At 36.7% G+C, this 24,361-nt stretch overlaps 1 protein-coding gene across 4 annotated transcripts in view; it reads right to left on the bottom strand.

The window, feature by feature from the left end:
- Positions 1 to 24,361, bottom strand: part of GRIK2 (glutamate ionotropic receptor kainate type subunit 2) — a 655,703-nt gene that overhangs the window by 154,964 nt on the left and 476,378 nt on the right. For all 4 annotated transcript variants that reach the window (XM_084776934.1, XM_084776935.1, XM_084776932.1 and 1 more), the window contains exon 12: positions 8,381 to 8,604. In XM_084776934.1, the coding sequence (XP_084633060.1) occupies positions 8,381 to 8,604 (224 nt within the window). The remainder of the gene's footprint in view (positions 1 to 8,380; positions 8,605 to 24,361) is intronic.

The following is a 24,361-nucleotide window of genomic DNA, read 5'->3' as shown; positions in this document are numbered from 1 at the left end:
CCAGAATTTCAGAGAGACTTGCGATTCTTTTACCAAATGAAACTAACCATTTTAAAGAGGAGAATTATCAGACATCAAGAAGGCAGGAGTATAAGATACCACATCTTAACGGTATCTTTGCCTAAATGTTGAATATTCTGGAAATAGGTTTTAACACTTCTTTACATTTTTAAGGCTAGCAAGATAATAATATACTTTTCATATGCACCTAATAAGTAATTTCTAGAAATTATCTGTTTTCTATAAGATTATACAAGTAATACGAAGAAGAAAGTATTACAGCATTGTTTGAAAGTTTTAAGTGGTAGTAAACTTTTTTTAATTTAAAGGAAAATAGAAAGATGAGTTTAACACTGTAAGCAAAACAACATAACACAATTTTCTTTTTAATATATTACAGTGAGTTTCCTATGCTCATTTTCTTTAGAAAAATCTTTCTTCCTGTAACAGCAAATCAAAACTTCAAAAACAGAAAAACACTTTTAATTTCCTATTGGCCAGAAGTGGTGAAAGGGTCTGGAATATGTGTATTTTATTCTATAAATGCATATTTGATTAAGATAGGAGAATAAGAGATTATCTCTGTAATTCCTATTTGCACAGTGTTAAATTTTTTTCCTCTCTCAGTATTTTCTTCACATGGCTTAACGGCAAATGGCTTTATACATAGGACAATGTGTATTTAGCAAAATTCATGTAATAAAGTAGTACAATAGCTTTGAAACATAATTGTTAGTAACATTTACAAATAAAAAAGATGTTTTCTTCAAGGCTGCCAGTACAAGTAGCCAAACACTTAGAATGTAACATTTATATAATTCCTGACTGTGTTATGGTTCTTCTTGCTATAGGTATCTTATTATATATGTGGTAATAATATGAATGTATATGTAAAAATTAAAAAATATATTTAATAAAAAATATATAATAAAATATCTATAGTATGTTTCTGCACTTTTTTAAAAAATTAGGAACATAGCATTTCTGTGGTAGGAAAGTATACAGAAAACAAAACGAAAAACTAATGTATTTTCCTGGGTGTTTCACAGGTTCTCCTGCACAGACTTTGCTGTTTCAAGGAAGACCTACATATAACAATTTGGGCCTCTTTGGAGTAGACATTGCAGATTTTCTTGTTTCATATTGAATACATGAAAAGTACACTCTTTCCTACCCCAGTAAATTAAGAACCTTTATTACTGTGCTGAGAAGCTCCCCTCCCAAACAAACAACAAAGTTTTCCCAGTGTCTGTGGAAAAACAGAGGTGTTGTTCTGAGAGCTGACAAAACAAGCCATGTTCGGAGGCAGCTTTGGAAGAGCCTTTTACAGAAACTTTAGCAGAAGAAATGAAGCTGCTTGAAAACTAAGAAGCCTGGAAGAATAAGATTTGTGGAAAGTATGCTTCATTTTCCTTAGCCTACTAACTCTTCTTAATAGACTCACAATAGGGTTTCTTTCCCAAGTCAAGGGAACTGAATAGAATTACATAGAGTAGAACAGAAATTGAGTTGGTAAGAGTAGGACAGACTTAGCAGAACAGATTGGGATGGGATGGGATGGAGTACATTGGGCCAGAATGGAAGAAAACAGAATGGAATAGAATTACTAACAGAGATAAAAAGGGAAAGAAACAGACCTTTAGTAATATAGCTCCATGGTTTTCTAACAGCTCAGCTTGAGGTAACTGATGAGAGACAGGACTGTGTAGTGGCAACTACCAAAGACATGCTACATGCACGTTGAATTTTTAAATGTTACAGTTTCATAAACATTAAACTTTAATAAAGTGAATGTATTTATTATATGAAAATTACAGATTCTCTCTGAAAACGTATTTCAGAAACTCTTTGATATAATATTTGTGAAATGGGCACACTGAACAATGACCTAGACATGACAACAATCATCCTGAGCCTCTGTTGTTTCATTGATTCAAGAACAGACATCAAAGGCAAATGATGTATCTATAATATTAGAAAAACCAGGCTATTAAATAATTTCTTGTGCATGCATATTTATTTTGTCTTAACATTAAGAAAACAACTGACAGGTGGGCTGTATTCAGTGGCTAGTCTTTTGCCCAGCATGTACAAGGCCTTGGGTTTGACTAAGGATCTACAAGGTAAGTAAAAGAAATAATAATTAAAAGAAGGAAAAATAATTTTACTTTATTTGGAAAATACTTTTATATAGATATAAAAACTACCAAAATGTGCTCAAGTGGAAATTTCCACAAAACAAAACGCCACCAGATATTTGATTACATAAGATTACAAAAAAACACTTCACTTTAATCTTACTTTATCTTTGTAATACTTATTTTCATTTCAACTTCTATTTTAAATATCCTGAAGTTATAAAGTTGGGATTTTGAAGATAAGCTTATTTCTACTTCTATGAATAAGAATTTACCTTCTCCTCATAGTCCTATGATTTCCGTCATGATCTTTTTTGCTGCCAATACCTAGATCACATCATCACAGGTGATTCCATTAAGCCCCAATTGGTCTGGTTCTACTAACAGAACAAAAGACACACACCTACCTTACAACAATGGCTATTTTGTAACCATGTTAGTTGAATGGACGTTTTATTTTATAGTGGGGTTAGCAAGTAACTCTTGAGATTTGGAGATATGTCCCCTGTGGTCTTAGCCTCTTGAATTATAAAAGCATTTCGGTCTGTAGTTTGAAAGCGTCTTTAGACTGAATCTGTACTGACCATTATGTACGTTACTTGGACAAATCTTAAAACATAATCATTTTAATGAACTTTCTCATGTAAATAAGAGGCATAGTAGGACAGCACTTACTAAAAACCATTTTTTGCTATTATTCTAAGGAAGATTGCTAAACTGGAAGCAAAATAGGAAATAGGATTCTCTAAAATTTACTTCTCTGAATAACTGTGTTTAAAATAAAGCCGTATATTACCTAAAGCAATGTTATAGAAAGCTAAATTTTAAATGGTGTTCTGAGTAAGAGGTTGAAAAATTAGTGGTCAGGCACACAACAAAATTGGCATTTCATTTTAATGCTGCAACAGTTTTTCTGACAGCCAATTACTTTACCGCTGAGCATATATAAAAATAGTTTTCCATTCCTAAGAACATAATAATCCATTGTTGCCTTTCAATGCACATGAGATGTCACCAATCATTGTGACAGGGATATAAAAGTTACTGCATATTGCTCAGGAACCAAGATCAAAGGTGTCAATATGAACATTTTGGACACGGGTTCTTTTGAATTGTTTTGTATTTTTGTTTTTGCTTTTATTTTTTGTTTTTTCCTATAAAGAATTTATCTGTGTAGCTTTGGCTATACTGGACTCATTATGTAGACAGGACAGCCTACAATTCATAGAGATCTCCCTTCCTCTGCCTCAAGTGCTAGGATTACAGGTGTGTATCACCACACCCTGCTGGGCATGGGTTTCTAAAATCAGTAAGCTATCAAAGACAATATGTTTAAAACCATGGTGTTCCAAAAGAAATTCAGATTTTCTCTAAATTATGAGGACTCCAAATGAGACAGGCTTTCATTTTGTGACCTCAAGCCATGTTAGAGCCAAACCATAATGCAAGACACTCCTGCAGGTAAGTGTAATTATAAACCTTTATGTAGATATTAAAAGGCCATTCTTCCCTGTCTTACTCAAAAATGTAAGTTATTACTCTAATATCCTAAAAATCATAAAGAGTAAACAACATCAAAATATATATTGGTTTTAACTTAGAAAATAAATTTTATATGTTCAACACATCAAATATTCTTTAGTTTGCTATTCTGCTGAAAAAACAAGTTAGAATAATTTGGTTTTGTTTATATTTTTCTGTGTAATCAATATTGCCTATAAGTCGTAGAAGAAACCTAAAGTATAGCTGTGTATGAAGGCTTTTTTCAAACCTGGTGTAGAAATGATATTTCTCTTTAGTTTGTTTACAATTCATTTTCTGAAATACTTCACATCAGCTTAGTGAATAATGAATTCAGGTGACATCAATCCTGTTGGAGGGGAATATGTGTATTACTATTCCCTTCATTTGAGTATTGACCTCCTTTATGCATCTCTGTATTATAAACTATAAAAATCCCAAAACAAATGTCGGGATAAGGAATTTCTGGAAATCTGATTGCCTGTGAGATAGCTGTGGCAGAAAGACAAATTATTTGCTATCTATGGGAATTGAATTAAATTGCAACTTAAATTTATGCATTTTATAAATACCTCATTGTTACTAAACTATATTTGTTCAATGTGGAAAATATTTGAAGCAAGGTGAAAAAGACATCTTACACATAAATAGGGTGGGTGCCGTAATTAGCCTTTTCATATGACTAGACTTCATCTCACTAGTAATGTAACTACAGTAAACCAAATGAGAAAAGAAGAGAGGAATAATACTAAGAAATACTAGAATTCAGTGAATCCTGTCTCAGACAAGACTTCTTTCTGTCAGCCAAGAATAACTGCTAAGATATTTGAGACAGGGATGTTTGTTTTCTAGAATGCAATATCGCAGACTTATATCTACTCTTAAATGAGTTTTCTTCTAAGTCAGAGGATGCTGATTGTGTCATTAGGCTACTCATGGTAACTCAATATTTGTTAAGGCCAAATGAAGAGTAAACCAAAGCAAAAAATATTAGAAACATATTTTTAATCATTAAATGAACTTATAAAGTTTGTAAAGTATATTGGGCATTTTCATTGTAATCTAAGGATAAGAAAAATTATTTCAATGACTGAACAAAACTGTATACCTTAAAATCCAGCTTTGGAAGAATTTTCATTGAGATAAAATTTTTATAAAACTAATATTGTTACTATGATAATATAGCCTATATGCGGTAATTATTGGAAGGACTACTAACAAAATATCTTATGATTTTATAGTTACTTTATGTTTGAATATATAAGTATCTTCTATGAATATAGGTTAAAATTATTTAGAATCCCTATAAGAGTATATTTAGGATTATCATATATTATTATATGCTAAAAGGGTATATATTATAACATATATATGATATGTAATATATTTTATATAATATTAGTGTTTAAGAAAAGAATATATTCAGCTATATTTTTTCTGTAGATTACAACATGTTAGCATTATTAACACAACATAAATCTAGATATTTGTATGTGTTAAATGAGCTAATAGATAATAGAAAAATTTAGAGTTTTATGGGATTCTAATAAGTCTGACTATAAAGACAGTAAATATTTGACTAATTGAGAAAATAACTAATGGTAAACATGAGTGAAAAAAGAAAAAGCTGAGAAAGTATGTCTGGAAATCTGGAAAGTTATAGAATATTAGTTTTTTAATAAGAATATAAGAAATATTAATTATAACAGCTAAAAATAAATTATAATATGAAAACATTTGTTATATTTAATTTATAAGCTAGTTTTCTTTCTTTATTAAGTGTTACATTATTTCTTAAATTTTAATATGATATATCTCAATAATATATAGATAGTATTTCAATATTGGTACAGTGATTGGTTTACACCTGTGTCTATGATTTACAATGAAGGTGACATACAAATTTATATTTGAAAGACTCTGAAGTCCTAGGAAAGATGTTTCAATAAGGGAGAGTTAGACTACATTGACCTGTGGATATGGTCCTGGGAATTGTATTGATTGTATTAATAGAAGTGGAAAGACACACTTCTATTGTAGATGTGAAAATGTTCCTTCTGGACTGGATAATACAGAGAGAATAAGCTACACATAAATACTCATTGCTCTCTTCTGGGTGCTTGTGTAATGTGACCAACTCCTTCATGATCTGCAGTATCAACTGCTTGTCGTGATGGCTGTGGCTTTTCATGTAAGCTACATATAACTTATTTTTTCATGCATTCAGCACAGTATATTATCACAGCAACATTAACAGAAACTAAGATTTACACCTAAAAGTTTTGTTTGTTTATTTATTTGTACATTTATCCACAATAAAGGTTAAGCTCTGGGCTTTGCATATGCCCTGCCACTGAGCTACACAATCACTAAATAGTTGCTCTTTCTTTTTTCCATAATTTAATGGAGATAAAGAATGCAATATAAATATAAATATTTTTAAAATACCTCATCTACTTGACTTGAGTAATGTCAGTGATTTACTGTAGATTTCCACATGATATAATTTTAACTAATAAGCAAATCTAAAATAGTATAATTACTTAAAGATTCAAAACAAAATTATACTTCTGTTTGATTTAGAATAGCAATTAAATTCTACCAGTGGACTAATGCATTTTCTATGGACTTGACATCATTGATTGTTTTCATACTAGTAAAAACTAATTCTATAAAAACTCATTTGATTTGGGGATTCCTTTAGGAATTAAGCTGAACCTAGTCGTTCTTCTGTTGCTATTAAGTGCTTATTTTTAACATTTGGAGATACTTTAAATGAGATACTTTTACTAGTGATATACACGGGAGAACTTACAGATATCCTTACACCCTTTACCAAGACTGTTGAATATAATTTATTATTCATTAAATTATCACACATTTATTAAGAGAATATATATGAATTTTATAATAAAATATTTTTGTTTTGTTTTACTTTACATTTTAGATATTTGATAGATAAATTTTCCCGTGTCTAAATGAGAAGCCAGAACAGTGTAATTTCAAATCTGCTCTTTAAATAGCTAAGAAAAGATAGTCAGAAAAACTAAAAAGAAAGTCAATGAAATATGGTACACTATCTGCCTTTAGATTTTTAAATACAATAGTTTGTATTTTGTTTGTTTGTTTGGCTTTTTGGTTTTTCTTTTCTTTTTCTTTTTCTTTTTTTTTTTGTTTTTTTTGTTTGTCTGTTTTGTTTTGTTTGTTTTTTTTGAGACAGGGTTTCTTTGTGTAGTCTTGGATATCATGGGATCACTTTGCCATAAACTCACAGAGATCAGCTTGCCTCTGCCTTCAAAAGTGTAGGGATTAGAGGTATATGCCACCAAGCCTGGTTGAAAAATTATTTTCTTTAATTGTTATTATTATTTATTTAATCAATACAGTAACAACTCAATATAACACTGCCTTTTGACAGAAAATGAGATCTATAGAAATATTTTAAACAGTTAGTTTTATATCATACCACATGTCTTTTATTAGTTCTTATATCTGAAGCTAGAAAATAAACTCAAGAGTCTAATTAAAAACTTCTAGAAAAGTACTTTTAAACTTTACCATGATTGGTGCCTATATACTCACTCAGGACAACGTTAGGAGCCTTTCTTCCAGGCTTTATTTATGAAGAATGGGTACATATACAGGCACAAGGAACATTTTGCTCATGGGGTGTAGCTTGTCTTTGTTGTATTTTCTGTCAGTCTTCTATGGTTTCACTAATTCTGCAAATATATTTGGAATTGTTTTTCTGAATACTTACAAAGCAGAGTAGCTTGTGCTGGTGGCCAAACAAATATGATCCAAAGATACAACAAGTGATCTTATTTAATTTACATAGATCATGGAAAAGCAGAAGCTAAAAGAGTATAAACTTTAGACTACAAATTCTAATTTTGTGGAAGAATAAAAGACTATGAGAAAACATGTTAAGAAGCTCTACTATACAGATTAAATTGTTGTATGGCTGCTTGGTATAGGCAAATGCAAATTACAGTGGTCTTAAATAGTCAAATCTCACTGTTAAACCAATTAAGTTAAATGTTAAATTTAAAAATATGTATAAATTTGTCAAAAATATAAGTATATAAAATATTCTGTGTGTATATATATATTTGTGTGTGTATTAAAATGAAAAAACCTGTTCCACTGCTAATAAAAGTGCATTGACTTTGTTACAGAATTTCAAGAAAGACAAATGTTTCCAAAAAATCATTCTGACAAAACAGAGAAAAGAAAATATTATATTTAAATTCGACTATGGGGCATATAAATGTATGTAGTCATATATTATGAATATTTTAATGTTCATGGAAATATACATCTAAAATTTTAATTCTCTTTACTACAAAATATAAAACTCAAAATCATAATGGACTTCAGGGTCCATATAGGTGTAGCAGAATTATGAATTTTGAGACACATTTCTAATCTTAAAGCAGAAAAAAAACCAAAGTTTTAAATATTAGGACTGTGCTTAGATTTTTGTTAAAAATAGAAAGCCCTAGTTACTGTGATTCCAGCTTACTGACACAACCAGCATGCTTTCTGCCCCCAAAAGGCAGTGTATTCCATGAAATAACTTTATGTGACTCTTAGACATTTGTAAATCTTCAGCACCCAGGAGAAAGAGGGAAAAGAACGTAGATTGTGACTTTTGACAATTATTAGTTAGAAAAAAGAGGTAACAATTGCCAAAAAAATCACAAAAGTAAGCATGTTACCTGGCTATGACAAAGAGCACACAACTGACACCCAAGTAAGCCAGCAGAATATACATCCAGATATCAGGGGAGAGAGGATTCAGGAAGGAGAAGACGCCTGGGTTTGTACCATTGGGCTTGCGGTACAAAATACTTATTCCAAGTGTCATAAATGGCTTTGAAAAGTCGATGACCTTCTCTCGTACGTAGGTAATAGCCAGTGGTGCAACTGCAAGATCAGCTTTCTGTAGAGAGACACATGAAAAAGACAAAATGAAAAAAATGGTTCTAAGTTACCAATAACATATGTATAACTAAAAATTTTATACATGAGAATTTCTGTAATGATATGTTAAGACCAATATCAATCTTTAACCTGTAATGATAGGTTAAGATCAACATCACTCTTTACTCTGAAGAGTTGGTTTATTATTTAATATCGTGACCATTCCTATGTCCTCTCAGATTACTACATTAGTCTTGAACAAAACTAGTTAGAAAAAGAAAATAAAATTGTGTGATTAAAAACAAAACTAAAATGTATTGTACAGATAGTAAGAAGTTGAATTTAATTTCAGTAATAACTATGTCAAACTATTTTCCTTAAAAAAATAATTTCTGGACCAATGGGATGGCTCATCTGGTATGAGCAGTTGCTACCATGTCTGACAACATTTGGTCCATCCTTGAAACCCACATAAAAAGAGAAAACAGAAAATCACAAGTAGTCTTCTGACTTCTACATGCTTAGTGCCAACACTCAAGCACACACATGATCATTTATTTACATACATATATATATCACACACAGTATAAGGATGTAAAAATAAAAGTGTAATCTTTTCTCAAAACTATCAAAGAGTCATCTTAAACACTCAGTCTTTAAATGGTTAAAACATCCATTAAATTATTTAAGTATAATTACTGCATACTACTTCAAAATTTTGTTTTCTTCCTCTAATCTGTTTTTATATTATTTAATAAAAATCATCATGGCTTTGATTAAATCACATTTAAAAATGAGGATGTTTTCTCTTTTGTTTTTGTTTTTTTCATATTTTTTATTTTATTGAAAAAATATTTTTAATACATTATATCATGATTATAGTTTCTCCTCAGTTACTCCTCCCAGAAGCTTTCCACTGTTCTTCCCACACAGATACATTCCCTTTCTGTTTTCCATTTGAAAAGAACAGGCACCTAAGAGAGAATACTCAAACATGACAAAATAAGGTTTTCAATTTTCACACAAAGTTGTTTATTTTCTATTGTATCATAAATAACTTAAAACACTAAACACTAATGCTTTGACTTCATCAGTTACAACTATATGTCCAGGGAGAGCTGATGCTATAAATGTAGCACGAAATATTTTCTGCAGAAGCCCTGCTCTGCCTGAAGCCACACCTATATCTAGAGCCCTGGGTAAGACCCCATTTACAGACAATCTAGTGATTCCTCTAAGCCCTCTTAGCTTCCAGAATAACACCTTCCCCTGTCTCAATATCCCAGCCCACAACTCTGCCAGAAGCCTACTTCTCTATCAGAGGCCACATCAATATATGGAACCCCAAACCCCCTATTCTACCAGACACCATGCCTGTACCTGGAATCTGAGAGGCTACTACATTATACAGAATCCCAGAAGCCAAACCAGTACTCAATACACCAGAAGTTCCCTGCGTTACCATAGGCTATAACAGTACCCCAAACACCAGAACCCCAGAGGTCATGCTTATACCCCAAACCTCAGAGATTTCATGGGCCTCTAAAATATCAGAAGAGACATTATGAGGAAAGAGAGCTCTTTGGTCACCAGAACCTCAGTTTATTCAACCCAGAAGACCAGAATATAAGCAAAAACCAATGGAAAATATATCCATCCAACAATGATAAACTAAAAATTTGGTAACTAAATCTCTAAGTAACTCAAACCTGCATCTCTAGAGACAGTGTAAGAACACAATAACCAGGCCAATATAGCACCAACAGAGCCCAGTTATCCTTTTACTGCAAGTCCTGAATATTCCAACACAGCTGAAATTCACACACACACACACACACACACACACACACACACACACACACACACACACACACCTTAAAACCAATGTTATAAAGATGATAGAGGCCCTCAAAGAAGAAATTAACAAATCCCTTAACGATATCCAGGAAAACAGGATGAAATAAATAAATACTTTAAGAAATGATCATAATGAGTGAGTTAACCCAGAAGCAGAAAGACTCAAGTGGTATATACTCACTTATATCTGCATATTAGCCCAAGGGGCATGTCCCATGAAAGCCTTCAAGTACCAGGAAACTGGGACAGTAGGGAGGACATCCTATTGGGACTCTAGATGAGACAAGCATGGGAGAATGGCAAAGTAGAAGGACCCAGAGGGTCCTAGAAACCTACAAGTAGAACATTATGATAGGCAGATTTGGGCCCAGGGGTCCCATTCAAACTAAGGCTGTAAACTTGAAACCCCTACCCAGATCTAGCCAATGGTCAGAACATACTCCACATAGAGTGGAGAGTTGGATATGACTTTCTCACATACTCTGGTGCCTCATATTTGACAATTTTCCCTGGAGGGGGAGACCTGTTGGCACTCAGAGGTTACCGAGAAGAGACTTGATACCCTATGAGCATATACAGGGGGAGGAAATCCCCCTCAGGAACAGTCATAGGGGAGGGGAATAAGGGGAAAATGGGAGAGAGGGAAGAATGGGAGGAGAGAAGGGATGGGATAACCATTGAGATGTAACAAGAACGAATTAATAAAATAATATATTTCTTGGAAAAAATAAATAAAGAATAAAATCAGAAAAAAAAAGAAATCCAAGAGACCCAAGGAAATAAACAGGTGAAATAAATGAATAAAACTGCTTAAGATCTGAAAATGGAAATAGAATCAATAAGGGAAACACAAAATGAGGAAATCACAGAGATGGAAAATCTAGGTAATCTAATAGGAAGTATAGACACAAGCATTCCCATCAGAATACAAGAGATAGAAGAAAGAATCTCAAGGATTGAAGATTCAATAGGAGAAACTAATACATCAATCAAAAATAATGTTAAATCAAACATAATAGAAATAGAAGAAGTAGAAGAATCACAGCTCAAAGGCCCAGAATATATTTTTCAGATAATCATAAAAGGAAAAAGAAATCCAAACCTTAAGAAGATGTGCAATAAAGGTACACAATGTTTACAGAACACAAAATTGATTGGATCAGAAAAGAAAGTCCCCTCCACACATGATCAAAACATTAAAAATACAAAGCAAAGAAAGAATATTAAAAGATACAAGGAAAAAGGCCTAGTGATCTATAAAGGCAGATTTATTAGAACTACACATGTTGTTCTCAAAGGAGACTGTAGAATCTGGAAGGATCTATACAGATGTATTGCAGATTCTAATAGTCCACAGATGATGCTACAGACTACTATACTCAGAAAGACATCTGATCACCATAGAATGAAAGTATAAGATATCCTATGATGAATTGTTTAAATACTTATACACAAATTTAGCCCCATAGAAAGTACTACAAAGGAATAATCAGGCTACCAAGATGAGACATGATAGCCTATGACCATATAGTGGGGGAGGAGGTCCCCCTAGGACATAGACCTAGGAGAGAAGAATAGGGTGAGAGCAGGAGGGAGGTAAGAATGGGAGGATACAAGTGATGGGATAACAATTGAGTTGAAATCTAAATAAATTAATAAAATTAAAATAAAAAATTATTAAAAGAAAGTACTACAAGGAAAACATCATTCTATGGAGGATAAATATACCCATGAAAAAGGAAATAAATAATATTACATCAGAAAAAATAATGTGCATGGACACACACACACACACACACCACCACCACCACCACCACCACCACCACCACCACCACCAGCAACAACAACAACAACATGATCATCACTGAAATAAAAATAAAAGGAACTAACAATCACTGGTCATTAATATCTACCAATGTCAATAATTCTATTTCCCAATAGAAAGACACAGGCTGAAAAAATGTATTCTAATAACCACCCCTTCTACATGCAAGAAAAACACCTAACCATCAATGAAACATCACATCACAGTAAAGGGTAGAAAAAATTTTCTAAGCAAATGGACACAGAAGGAAAGGCGATCTGCCCATTCTAATATCTAACAAAATAGCTTTCCACCCACAATTAATTTAAAGAAATAGGGAAGGATACTTCATATTCATCAAAGGAAAAAATCCAGCAAGACATCTCAATTGTTAACATCTATGCTGCAAATTCAAGGCGCTCACATTTGTAGAAGAGACATTATTAAACTTTAAATCACACATCAAAACCCACACATTAACAGTGGTAGACTTCAGTTCCAACTCTCACCAACAGACAGATCATCCAGAAAAAAATTATTAGAAAAAAACAATGGAGCTAACAGATATTTTGACTTAGCTACACATAAGAGATACCTACAGAATATTTTACACAAACATAAAATAATTTACCTCTTTCTCAGCACTAATGGAAATTTCTTTAAAAATTAACCATATACTTAGGTAGAAGTCTCAACAGATACAACGCTCTGTATTCTATCAGACTACGACTAGTTAAAGCTGGGTTGCAACAACAGAAATACTACGAAGTTCTGGAAACCTAACAACTCTCCACTGAATGACTACTAGATCAAGGCAGAAATAAAGAAAGAAATTAAAAACTATCTAGACTTCAATGGAAATGCATGCACAGCATACTGAAATTTATGGGATACAATGAAAATGTTGCTGAGGAAATACCATAGCATTAAGTACCTTCATAAAGAAATCGAAGAGATGGCATACTAGCAATTAAACAGCACACCAAAAAGGTCTGGAACAAAAGAAACAAATACACAAAAAAGGAATAGATGGCAGGAAATAATCAAACCTAGGGCTTAAATCATTTAAATACAAACAAAGGGAACAATAAATAATAAAGAAAATGAAAAACTGGTTCATGAGAAAGTCTACAAGATAGACAAACGCATACCCAAACTAACTAAAAGGCAGAGAAAGAATATACAAATTCGCATAATCATAAAGGAAAGGAAAAACAATAGACACTGAGGAAATACAAAGAAACATTAGGTCATATTCCAAAAACATGTACTTCAAATAACTGAGTAAACTAAAAATAATAGATAATTTTCTTGATAGATACCACTTATTAAAGATAAATCAAGATCAGAAAAACAGCATGACTGGACTAGTAACACCTAAGAGAATAGAAGCAGTAATTAAAAGTCTCTCAATCCAGGTTCTGGCTATTATGAATAAGGCTGCTATGAACATGGTTGAGCAAATGTTCTTGCTGTGTGCTGGAGCATCTTCTGGGTATATTCCGAGGAATGGAATACCTGGATCTTGACAAAGCCCTATTCCCAGTTTTCTGATATAGGACCAGATAGATTTCCAAAGTGGCGATATTAGTTTCCATTCCCACCAGCAATGAAGGAGTGTTTCTCTCTCTCCACATCCTCAACAGCATGTGGTATCACTTGAATTTTTGATCATAGCCATTCTAATGGGTGTAAGATGGAATCTCAGTGTTGTTTTTGATATGCATTTCCCTGATGACTAAGGAAGCTGAGCATTTCTTTAAGTGTTTCTCAGCCATTTGATATTCCTCTGTTGTGTCCCTCAGTAGAAGAATGGATAAAGAAACTATGGTACATTTACACTATGGAATACTACTCAGCTATTAAAAACAAGGATTTCCCAAAATTTGTGGACAAATGGATTGAACTAGAAATGATCATAATGAGTAAGTTAACCCAGAAGCAGAAAGAGTCAAATGGTATATACACACTTATATCTGGACACTAGCCCAAGGGATATGTCCTATGAAAATCTTCACTTACCAGTAAAGTGGGACAGAGGGGAGGATATCCTGTTGGGATTCTAGGTGAGAGAAGCATGGGAGGATGGGGAAATAGAAGGATCCAGAGGGTCCTAGAAACCTATAAGAAGAACATTATATGAGCAGATCTGTGCCCAGGGGTCCTGCTCAAACTATGGCACCAGCCAAGGACAATAAGTGCAATAAACTTTGAACCTCTACCAAGATCTAGCCAATGGACAAGACATTCTTGGAGAGTGGGGTCTGACTTTCACAGGAACTCTGGTGCCCCATATTTTACCACGACCCATGGATGGGGAGGCCTGGTGGCACTCAGAGGAAGGATAGCAGGCTACCAAGAAGAGACTTGATACCCTATGAGCATATGCATGGGGAGGAGGTCCCCCTCAGTCATAGTCATAGGGGAGGGCCATAATAGGAAAATGCGAGGGGAGGGAGGAATGGGGGGGATACAAGAGATGGGATAACAATTGAGATGTAATATGAATAAATTAATAAAATATATTTTTAAAAGGTCTCTCAAACAAAAGCAATGCAGGACCAATAATTTTAGCTTAGAATTCTATGAGACTTTCAAAGAAGAGCTAATACTAGCACTCATCAAATTATTCCACAAAATAGAATCACACAATATTTTCAAATTAATTTACAAGGCCAAAGGCACACTGATACCCAAACCACACATAGGTTTAAGAAAGAAAATTATGGACCAATTTCCCTCATGATCATTGAAACAAAAATACTCAATAAGATAACTATAAACTAAATCCAAGAACATATCCAAAAGATCTTCCACCATGATCAAGTAGGCTTCATCCTAGAGATGCAGTAATGGTTTCATATAGGAAAATCAGTAAATGTAATCTCCTAAATAAACAATCTGAAAGACAAAACCACATGATCATCTGTTTAGGTGCAACTAAACTTTTGCCAAAATTCTTATTTTCCTTCAGAATAAAAATCTCAGAGATATCATGGATATAAGGGACATACCTAAACATAATAAACTTCTATTTCTAAACTCAATTTCTAAACTCTAAGAATTTCCAATAAAATTAGGAACAAGATAAGGTTGTCCACTCCTTTCATATATATTCAACATTTTACTTGAAGATATACCTAGAGTAATAAACGAAGATGATCAAGTGGATACAACTTCGAAAGAAGATAAAGTATCTCTATTCAGAGATCATATGGTAGTGTACACAAAGGACTCCAAAATTTCTACCAGAGAACTTGTATGGCTGATAATCACCGTCATCCATGTGGCTGGATAAAAAATTAACTCAATAAACAATCATTATCCCTTCTATAAATGATAAATGGGATAAAAAAAGAAATCAGGGAAAAAAACACCTCAAAATAGCCACAAACTGTATAAAATACATTGCCATAACTTTAAGAAAGAAAGAGAAACTTATGTATGATAAGAAGTTAAGCTTTTGAGGAAAGAAAATGAACATGATATCAGAAGATAGAAAGATCTCCCAAAATAATGGATAAGAAGAAAAAACAAAATAGAAATGGCATTTTTTTTCCTAGGACAGGCTGCAGTGTGCGAAATAAGGAAAAATAAACAAAAAGTAAAACACAAATTACAGAAAGTCATTTTATTATTTTAATGCATTGCAGGGAATCTTCATACTATTCTAATGTGACAATGTCATCTATGATAAAAAACTATTTTTCTGCACCAATTTTTTGATAAACAATAGAGTTTTCAGAAGTAAAATGTTCATTTAGAGAGCACCAGAAATTTTTTTTTTAAATGCAGTTTCATTAAAGTATTGCTCATTGACAGTATTGTTCTATCGGCTTAAGAGTAGTTTCTCTAAGAATTGAGGAAATAAAATGTGCTTCAGATTCCCTAGTAAAGTTATTATCACATTTCAAATTCATAAACCAGGGAAATAACAGCTTTAGAATAATCATTACCATATTCATTAATTATGTTATATAGCTCAGGGATTATATTAAGAGCTTCATATGAATTATCACATTTAATTCTCACATAAAAACACTAATATTTCTTTTTTCAGAAAGGAAAATGAATCTTCAGAACTTAAGAAGTGTAGTCATTATTTTGGGTCAGACTCAATAGAAATAGGCCACATATAATTAATCAAAGCCTACTCCTAGGAAATAACTATACGACACATCTAAGAAACCAGCAAGGAAATCATAGTAGAGTAAGTTGTCATTCACTCAGCCACTCATTTGTTTATGCATTTATTCACAAAAGAGTAAAGATAAGTTCTAGATATATGGACTTAAAGCCTACAAGTGATAGATCACAATCTATGGAAATTTGGTGTGGAGAGCCACAGATAGCAGCGCCCCCTGCTGCTTCATCGGCGCAATGCGCCCCCTTTTGCGCATGCACAGTGAGAAAGCCTTTTTGTGCATGCACAGTGAGAAAGCCTTTTGCACATACGCAGCGAGTAAATCTTTGCCCATGCGCAGTGAGTCCTTTTTGCGCATGCGCAGTGAGTAATCCCTATGCGCATGTGCAGTGAGCAAGCCCCTTATGCGCATGCCTGAAGGCATGGCGTGAGGTAGTGTGATTCAAACAAGCCATAGTGGTGGTGTGATCTGACAAGGCATGGCGTGAGGTGGTGTGATCCGAATGCACCAACCAGGAGTGGCGACGTGGCAGTTTCTGATAGGACAGGCACAATATAAAAGGTTCTGTGGGAGCTTTTCCCCGGGTCACTCCAGGATCCTGAATAAAAACTGCTGCAAGAAGAATTCCCTGTGTTGGTGGCTTTCCTGCTGGACGGGAGTGGCATCGGCATTTTGGTGGCCCGTATGGGGAATCTCAGAACTTGCGGCAGCCAGGGCAGCTAGCTGGTAAGATCCTGGTTAATGGGACATAATTGTTAAGTTCTCAGGCTTTGAGACAATAAAATTCCGGGACTCGGACAAAATGGGGAATTAAGTTCCTGGGAGGTGGGATATAACTGTTAAGTTCTCAGGCTTTGAGACAATAAAATTCCGGGACTCGGAAAAAATGGGGAATTATATTTTGGGGAAAGTGAAAGAGGAACAGTTTGAAGGGAATGATTCTGGCCCCGAGGATGAAGAATTAGAGGAGTTGGCTGAACAGCTAGGTAGCATTATTATACAAAAAAAAGAAGGAGACCAAGATTATGCAGCCGTCAGCTCCTGAACTAGAATCACCTAAATCTCCAGGCGGAATAAGAACCCCACCCGAAATACGAGGGGGAGGTAGGTCTGCCTGTCCTGAGGTATGGAGGCAATTTCAGTTGCAAAATGCCCCTCATTGTTACCCAGTTTTTCAGAATGCACAAGGGAATCATTATCACGAACCCTTGGATTTTAAAATTGTCCAAAGACTGGCTGAGTCTGTTCGTGCTTATGGCAGGACCGCAGCCTTTGTTATGGTGCAGTTGGAATCAATAGGGAGGTATTGCATGACACCCTCAGATTGGCAAAATTTAGCACGAGCCTGCCTTTTACCTGGCACCTATTTAGATTGGAAAGCTTATTACATTGAGTTCTCAGCTGAGCAGGCAATTGCCAATGCAGCTAACGGGCAACCGGCATGGGACCAGGATATGCTTATGGGGCAGGGACGTTTCGCTAACCAACAGACAGGATATCCGGCGCAAGTTTTTGAGCAAATTAATTATATTGGCACAAGGGCATGGAAAGCCCTTCCTAAACGAGGGGAAGTATCTGGAAATCTCACAAAAATTATTCAAGGAAGCAATGAAATATTTGCCGACTTTGTGGCCAGATTAGTTGATGCCGCTGGAAAGATCTTTGGCGACCCAGATACTGCAATGCCTTTGATAAAAGAACTTATTTTTGAGCAATGTACCAAGGAGTGTAGACAATCCATACAAACATAAATCTTTAGATGTGTGGTTAAAGATCTGCAGAGAGATAGGAGGACCATTATCAAATACAGGATTGGCTGCAGCCATGATGCAGACAGCCCAGAGAAGGAATAGAAAGGGAATTACTGGTCCTCAAAATTGCTTCAAGTGCGGCAAAGAAGGACATTTCAGACACCAGTGTCCCAGGGGGATTAATCAGACTAGTCAAAATCCTCCTCTACGTACACCTGGCCTCTGTCCCAAATGCAGGAAAGAAAATCATTGGGCTACTGAATGCCGGTCATTAAAAGACATTAATGGTCAACCACCAGCGGCAGGATTTAGGGGAGCACGGCCAAAAAACGGGACACGGGGCCCTCGTCCTCAGGGCCCTCAAATATATGGGGCAATGGAGGAGACCAGGGCTCCGGAACAGTGGCCGAGTCTGCGTTCTCCCATAGAATGGCAACGCCCTGGAGAGCTACTAGAGGGAGCGCAGGCCTCAACCACTGTTCCACCACCAGACTCGTACTGACCCCACAAATGGGGCCTCAGTTGGTAGCCACTGATTTCACTGGCCCTCTACCAAAAGACACAGTGGGATTCCTAATTGGCCGTAGTTCTACTACATTGCAGGGCCTTATTATTCATCCTGGTGTAATTGATTCAGATTATACAGGCACTGTAAAAATTATGATTTCATCTCCACGTGGGGTGAGCGCAATTTTGCCCGGTGACCGTCTAGCGCAGTTGCTCATTCTTCCTAGCTGTCATAATTTATTCCTGGCAAAAGATCAAACACATGGAGAGAAGGGGTTTGGATCCTCAGGAGCTTCGGTTTACGTGGCTATGAATTTACAAAATCGCCCCACTCTAAAACTTTTAATAGAAGGAAAAGCAATCACTGGTCTTATGGATTCTGGAGCTGATATTAGCATAATTGCAAAAGGTGATTGGTCCCCCAAATGGCCTGTTCAAACCTCTAGTCACTTACTCAGAGGGCTGGGGTTCGAGAAAACCCCAAATATTAGTGCCAGAATGCTAAATTGGAAAGATGAAGAGGGACATGGAGGAGTTTTCCAACCCTATGTATTAGAAGTCCCCATAACCTTGTGGGGAAGAGATTTACTGAATGCAATGGAATATAAGATCACTAATCAGGAGCCCCACAGCAGACAGTCCCAGGAGATGAGGAATAATACGGGATATATTGGAGGGAAAGGACTTGGAAAAAATTTGCGGGGACGTCAGGATCCTATTGCCGGCATTCCAAAGCTTGACCGTAAGGGTCTGGGTTTTTCCTAGGGGCCACTGAGGATACAATTCCCATTACATGGAAAACTGAGGAACCTGTATGGGTTCTCCAGTGGCCCCTGCCCTCAGTAAAATAGCAAGCCATTTGTGAGTTAGTTAAGGAACAGCTGGAACTAGGTCATTTACAGGCCTCAGTTTCACCATGGAATACACCCATCTTTGTTATAAAAAAGAAATCAGGCAAATGGAAGTTATTACATGACTTGCGAGCTAGTAATAATCAGATGATGCCAATGGGGCCAGTCCAAAGAGGCATCCCACTGCCATCCACTTTACCTGAAAATTGGCATATTATTGTGGTAGGCATCAAGGATTGCTTCTTCTCCATTCCTCTGTCTCCAAAAGACACAATGAGATTTGCTTTCACAGTACCCTCGATAAATCATACAGAGCCTGATCAGAGATTTGAATGGGTAGTGTTACCACAAGGGATGGCTAATAGTCCTACGATGTGTCAGTTATATGTCGCTGATGCCATTCAGGGATTTAGGAAAGAATTTCCTCAACTTAAGTGCTTTCATTACATGGATGATATTTTGATTTGTGCAAAGAGTGAGGAGGTTTTAGTTCAAGCTTACACCCGGCTAGTCCTGAGCTTAAAGGTAAAAGGATTGTTCATTGCTCCAAAGAAGGTACAGAAGGCTACAATTATTGATTATCTAGGAACAAGAATATGTCAAGATAGAGTTACCCCACAAAAAATTACATTAAGAACTGATAGTTTGAAAACACTTAATGATTTCCAGAAATTGCTGGGGGATATACAATGGCTGCGACCCTATTTAAAACTCACTAATTCCCAATTACAACCACTGTATGATATTTTGCCTGGGAATCCTGCCTTAACTTCCCCTAGAATTCTTACCCCTGAGGCAAGAGCGGCCTTATCCCTTATTGAGGATGGATTAATTACTGCAAGTCTTACTAGATGGAATCCCAATATAGCATTCCAATTATTAATCTTGCCCTCATATAGACAACCTATGGGTGTGTTATGGCAATCGGCACCTTTATTATGGATTCATCCAAAGATTTCCCCAGGAAAAACAATCAGTCATTATCCTGATGCAGTAGCACAATTGGCCTTTGTAGGTTTACATCAAAGCCTTCAATATTTTGGACAATGGCCTGAGAAGCTTATTATACCTTATACAGCTCAACAATTTGAAGTACTTTCTCATACTCTGGATAATTGGTCAATACTTCGCTGTAGTTATACTAGAGATATTGATAATCACTACCCCAAAGATCCCATTCTCCAGTTTGTCTCAGAGCATCCTGTTATTTTTCCTGTGGTCACATCTAAGCAACCATTAAAAAATTGCCCCACTATTTTTACTGATGGATCTAAAACAGGGCATGGAGCATATTCAGTTGATGGAGGCCAGCCGGTAATAAAGAAATTTGCCTCTGCTTCACCTCAAATAATTGAATTACAAATTGTCATCACTGTTTTCAAGAATTCCCACAATCTTTTAATCTTCTCTCTGACTCCAAGTACGTGGTTAATATAGTCAAAGAGTTAGAGATAACAAGGAAAATTAACATGAAAAGTGTGATTGGAGAATTGATATCGCAATTACAAACCCTCATTTGGAAACGTACTCAACCTTTCTTTATTCAACATATTCGAGCACATACCGGGCTCCCAGGGCCTTTATCAAAAGGTAATGATATAGTAGATAAAGCCACACGGGCCCATTTAATCCTAACTGCTCTGACTAATCTGGATCGAGCAGGTCAATTCCATTCTTATTTCCATGTTAATGTGAAAACTTTAGCTTCCCGCTTTGCCATTACACGAGAGGAGGCATGAATTATGGTGAAAGAATGTCAAGCATGTGCTCCTTTTAGGCCTCAACTACCCCTGGGGGTAAATCCTCGAGGCCTATGTCCCTTGCATATCTGGCAGATGGATGTCACTCATATACCAGAATTTGGGAAGCTAAAATATGTGCATGTTTCGATTGGCACTGCCTCAGGTATTATATTTGCATCCCCACATACAGGAGAAAAATCCCATCATGTTATTGATCATTGCTTTGCGGCATGGAGTGCCTGGGGTATGCCAAAAACTTATAAAACTGATAATGGTCCAGCTTATACATTTGCTACTTTTACCTCTTTCTGTGCACAGATGTGTGTTATATTACTTCATGGCCTCCCTTATAATCCTCAGGGACAAGGCATCATTGAAAGAGCACATCGCACCCTTAAGGAATGCCTTGAAAAACAAAAAAGGGGAATAGGGTATAAAAGAACACCTAGAGAGTGCCTTACTTTGGCTATGTTAACTATAAATTTGTTTCAATTAGATAAGTCCAGCATGACAGCCGCCGAGCGTCATGAGATCTGAGACTCTACTTATAAAGGCATAGTCATGTGGAAGGATGTCCTTACAGGGCAGTGGAAGGGTCCAGACCCAGTATTGTTCTGGGCAAGAGGATCTGTTTGTGTGTTTCCACAGGATGCAGACCAACCAGTGTGGGTGCCTGAAAGATTAACTCGACTTACAAAAAGAAAAAATGATGATGTTCCAAAGCCTCTGGCAGAGCCTGACCCCATAGATGGGAATCTGGATGATAATGGTGGGAAACATTCCGGGCTTCATGACACAGCCTGAGTACAGGTGGAGAATCTTGTTGGGTTTTCCAAAACATACAACTGCAATTTTCCCAAGAATCTTCACCACCAATGTTTCATTAACAAAAGAGATTTCACCTGATACAGAAAATATGGGCTTTCTCCTTAAAGGAAGCTTATGTTTTCAGATTATTAACTTGTCTAGCAGTCTCTCCCAGTATTTTGCAGGTAACTGGAGCAGAAGCCTGGATAGTCCCCTGCAGGAACTGCGTCTCTCCATGGTGCACATCAATTCTACACAAACTGACATCTCCATGGTCTCTGGGCTGTCGCAGTGGTTCCAGAATGCCTTCTCTCATCGGCAGGAATAGGCAGGAATAAGAGCTTTGACAGTGTGTCTGGTCCTTGTCAGTTGCCTAGCACTCTGGTGCATATGCAGGATGCACGCCCACCAACATCGCATGCAGGCCTCTATGATGCAAGCATTTGCTGCACTGGAGGCTGGGCAATCTCCTCAAATGTGGCTTGGCATGATAGAGAAGTAGTCAATGACGGGTATAGATCCCCCATGCACTTGGCAGACCAAGGCCATGACACTAATGTGCTTCTGTTTCCCCTTCCTTGGCATGGTGAGAATGGCATATACTCAGATATTGCCTGCCATAAGGCATGGGCACCTGCAAGGGGTGTAGGACGAGGTACCGCAGAGGGAGGACCCGATTGTCCAACTCTGAGTCCCCCGAGAAGTAAACCTGATTGCATAGAGGTTGATGTCGGAAACTGTCTTGTTCGATGTATGTTGGGGATGCCCACAGACAGCAGATCAGGACCCCCCTCTCCTCCTCAAAAAGACATCTTGACAGGCCAATGTGGCTCCAGGAGGATCAGGTCAATGCTTCCCCCCTCTGGTTAATGCTCGTTCCCTTCGGGGACCCAAGCTCACCTATATATGATGGATCCATCTACCTCCTTTTCTAATAAAGCGAGGGAGGAGAAGAAGAAGAAGTTGGGGACAGGCTATAAGGTCAATGGTCAACCATCTTGTCAGCCTATTTCTCCAGTGCAGGGGGGACAACCTACCAGGCATTCTCTGTGCCACTTGCTCAAAATTTAATGAATAAGGGGGAACTGTGGAGAGCCACAGATAGCAGCGCCCCCTGCTGCTTCGCCAGCGCAATGCGCCCCCTTTTGCGCATGCGCAGAGAGAAAGCCTTTTGCGCATGCACAGTGAGAAAGCCTTTTGCCCATGTGCAGTGAGTAAACCTTGCCCATGCGCAGTGAGTCCCTTTTTGCGCATGCGCAGTGAGTAATCCCTATGCGCATGCACAGTGAGCAAGCCCCTTATGCGCATGCCTGAAGGCATGGCGTGAGGTGGCGTGATTCAAACAAGCCATAGTGTCAGGTGGTGTGATCTGACAAGGCATGGCGTGAGGTGGTGTGATCCGAATGCACCAACCAAGAGTGGCGATGTGGCAGTTTCTGATAGGACAGGCACACTATAAAAGGTTCTGTGGGAGCTTTTCCCCGGGTCACTCCAGGATCCTGAATAAAAACTGCTGCAAGAAGAATTCACGGTGTTGGTGGCTTTCCTGCTGGACGGGAGCAGCATCGGCAATTTGGAAGTTGAGAAAAGTAAGTTCTTATATAGAAAGGACAAAAAATGGAAGCAAGTAACGTTTAAATGAGCAAGACAGGGACCCTGTTAAAGTAAGAGGGTGCTAATTTAAGAAATGGAGGTTACAGATAAGAAAATGTGGACTTCAGAATCATTGGGTTTGTTTATCGTACCAATTAACTTTGATACTTTGCCTACAAATCAATGAAAAGCCAGCCTTTATTTCTTTTTTTTCTCCTTTATTAATTTATTCTTATTATATCTCAATGGTTATCCCATCCCTTGTATCCTCCCATTCTTCCCTCCCTCCCATTTTGCCTTAGTCCCCTCCCCTATGACTGTTCCTGAGGGAGATTACCTCCCCCTGTATATGCTCATAGGGTATCAAGTCTCTTCTTGGTAACCTGCTGTCCTTCCTCTGAGTGCCACCAGGTCTCCCCCTCCAGGGGACATGGTCAAAGGTGAGGCACCAGAGTATGTGAGAAAGTAATATCCCACTCTCCACTCTACTGTGGAGAGTGTTCTGTCCATTGTCTAGATCTGGGTAAGGGTTTAAGGTTTACCACCTGTATTGTCCTTGGCTAGTGCCTTAGTTTGAGCGGGACCCCTGTGCCCAAATCTGCCTATCATAATGTTCTACTTGTAGGCTTCTAGGACCCTCTGGATCCTTCTACTTTGCCATTCTCCCATGCTTCTCTCATCTAGAGCCCCACTAGAATGTCCTCCCCTCTGTCTCAGTT

The sequence above is a fragment of the Acomys minous genome (assembly GCF_964271855.1).
Source record: "Acomys minous genome assembly, chromosome: 3".
In the NCBI taxonomy this organism is placed as follows: domain Eukaryota; kingdom Metazoa; phylum Chordata; class Mammalia; order Rodentia; family Muridae; genus Acomys; species Acomys minous.
The sequence above is the reverse complement of the archived record's forward strand: the minus strand, read 5'-3'. Positions and strand labels throughout refer to the sequence as shown.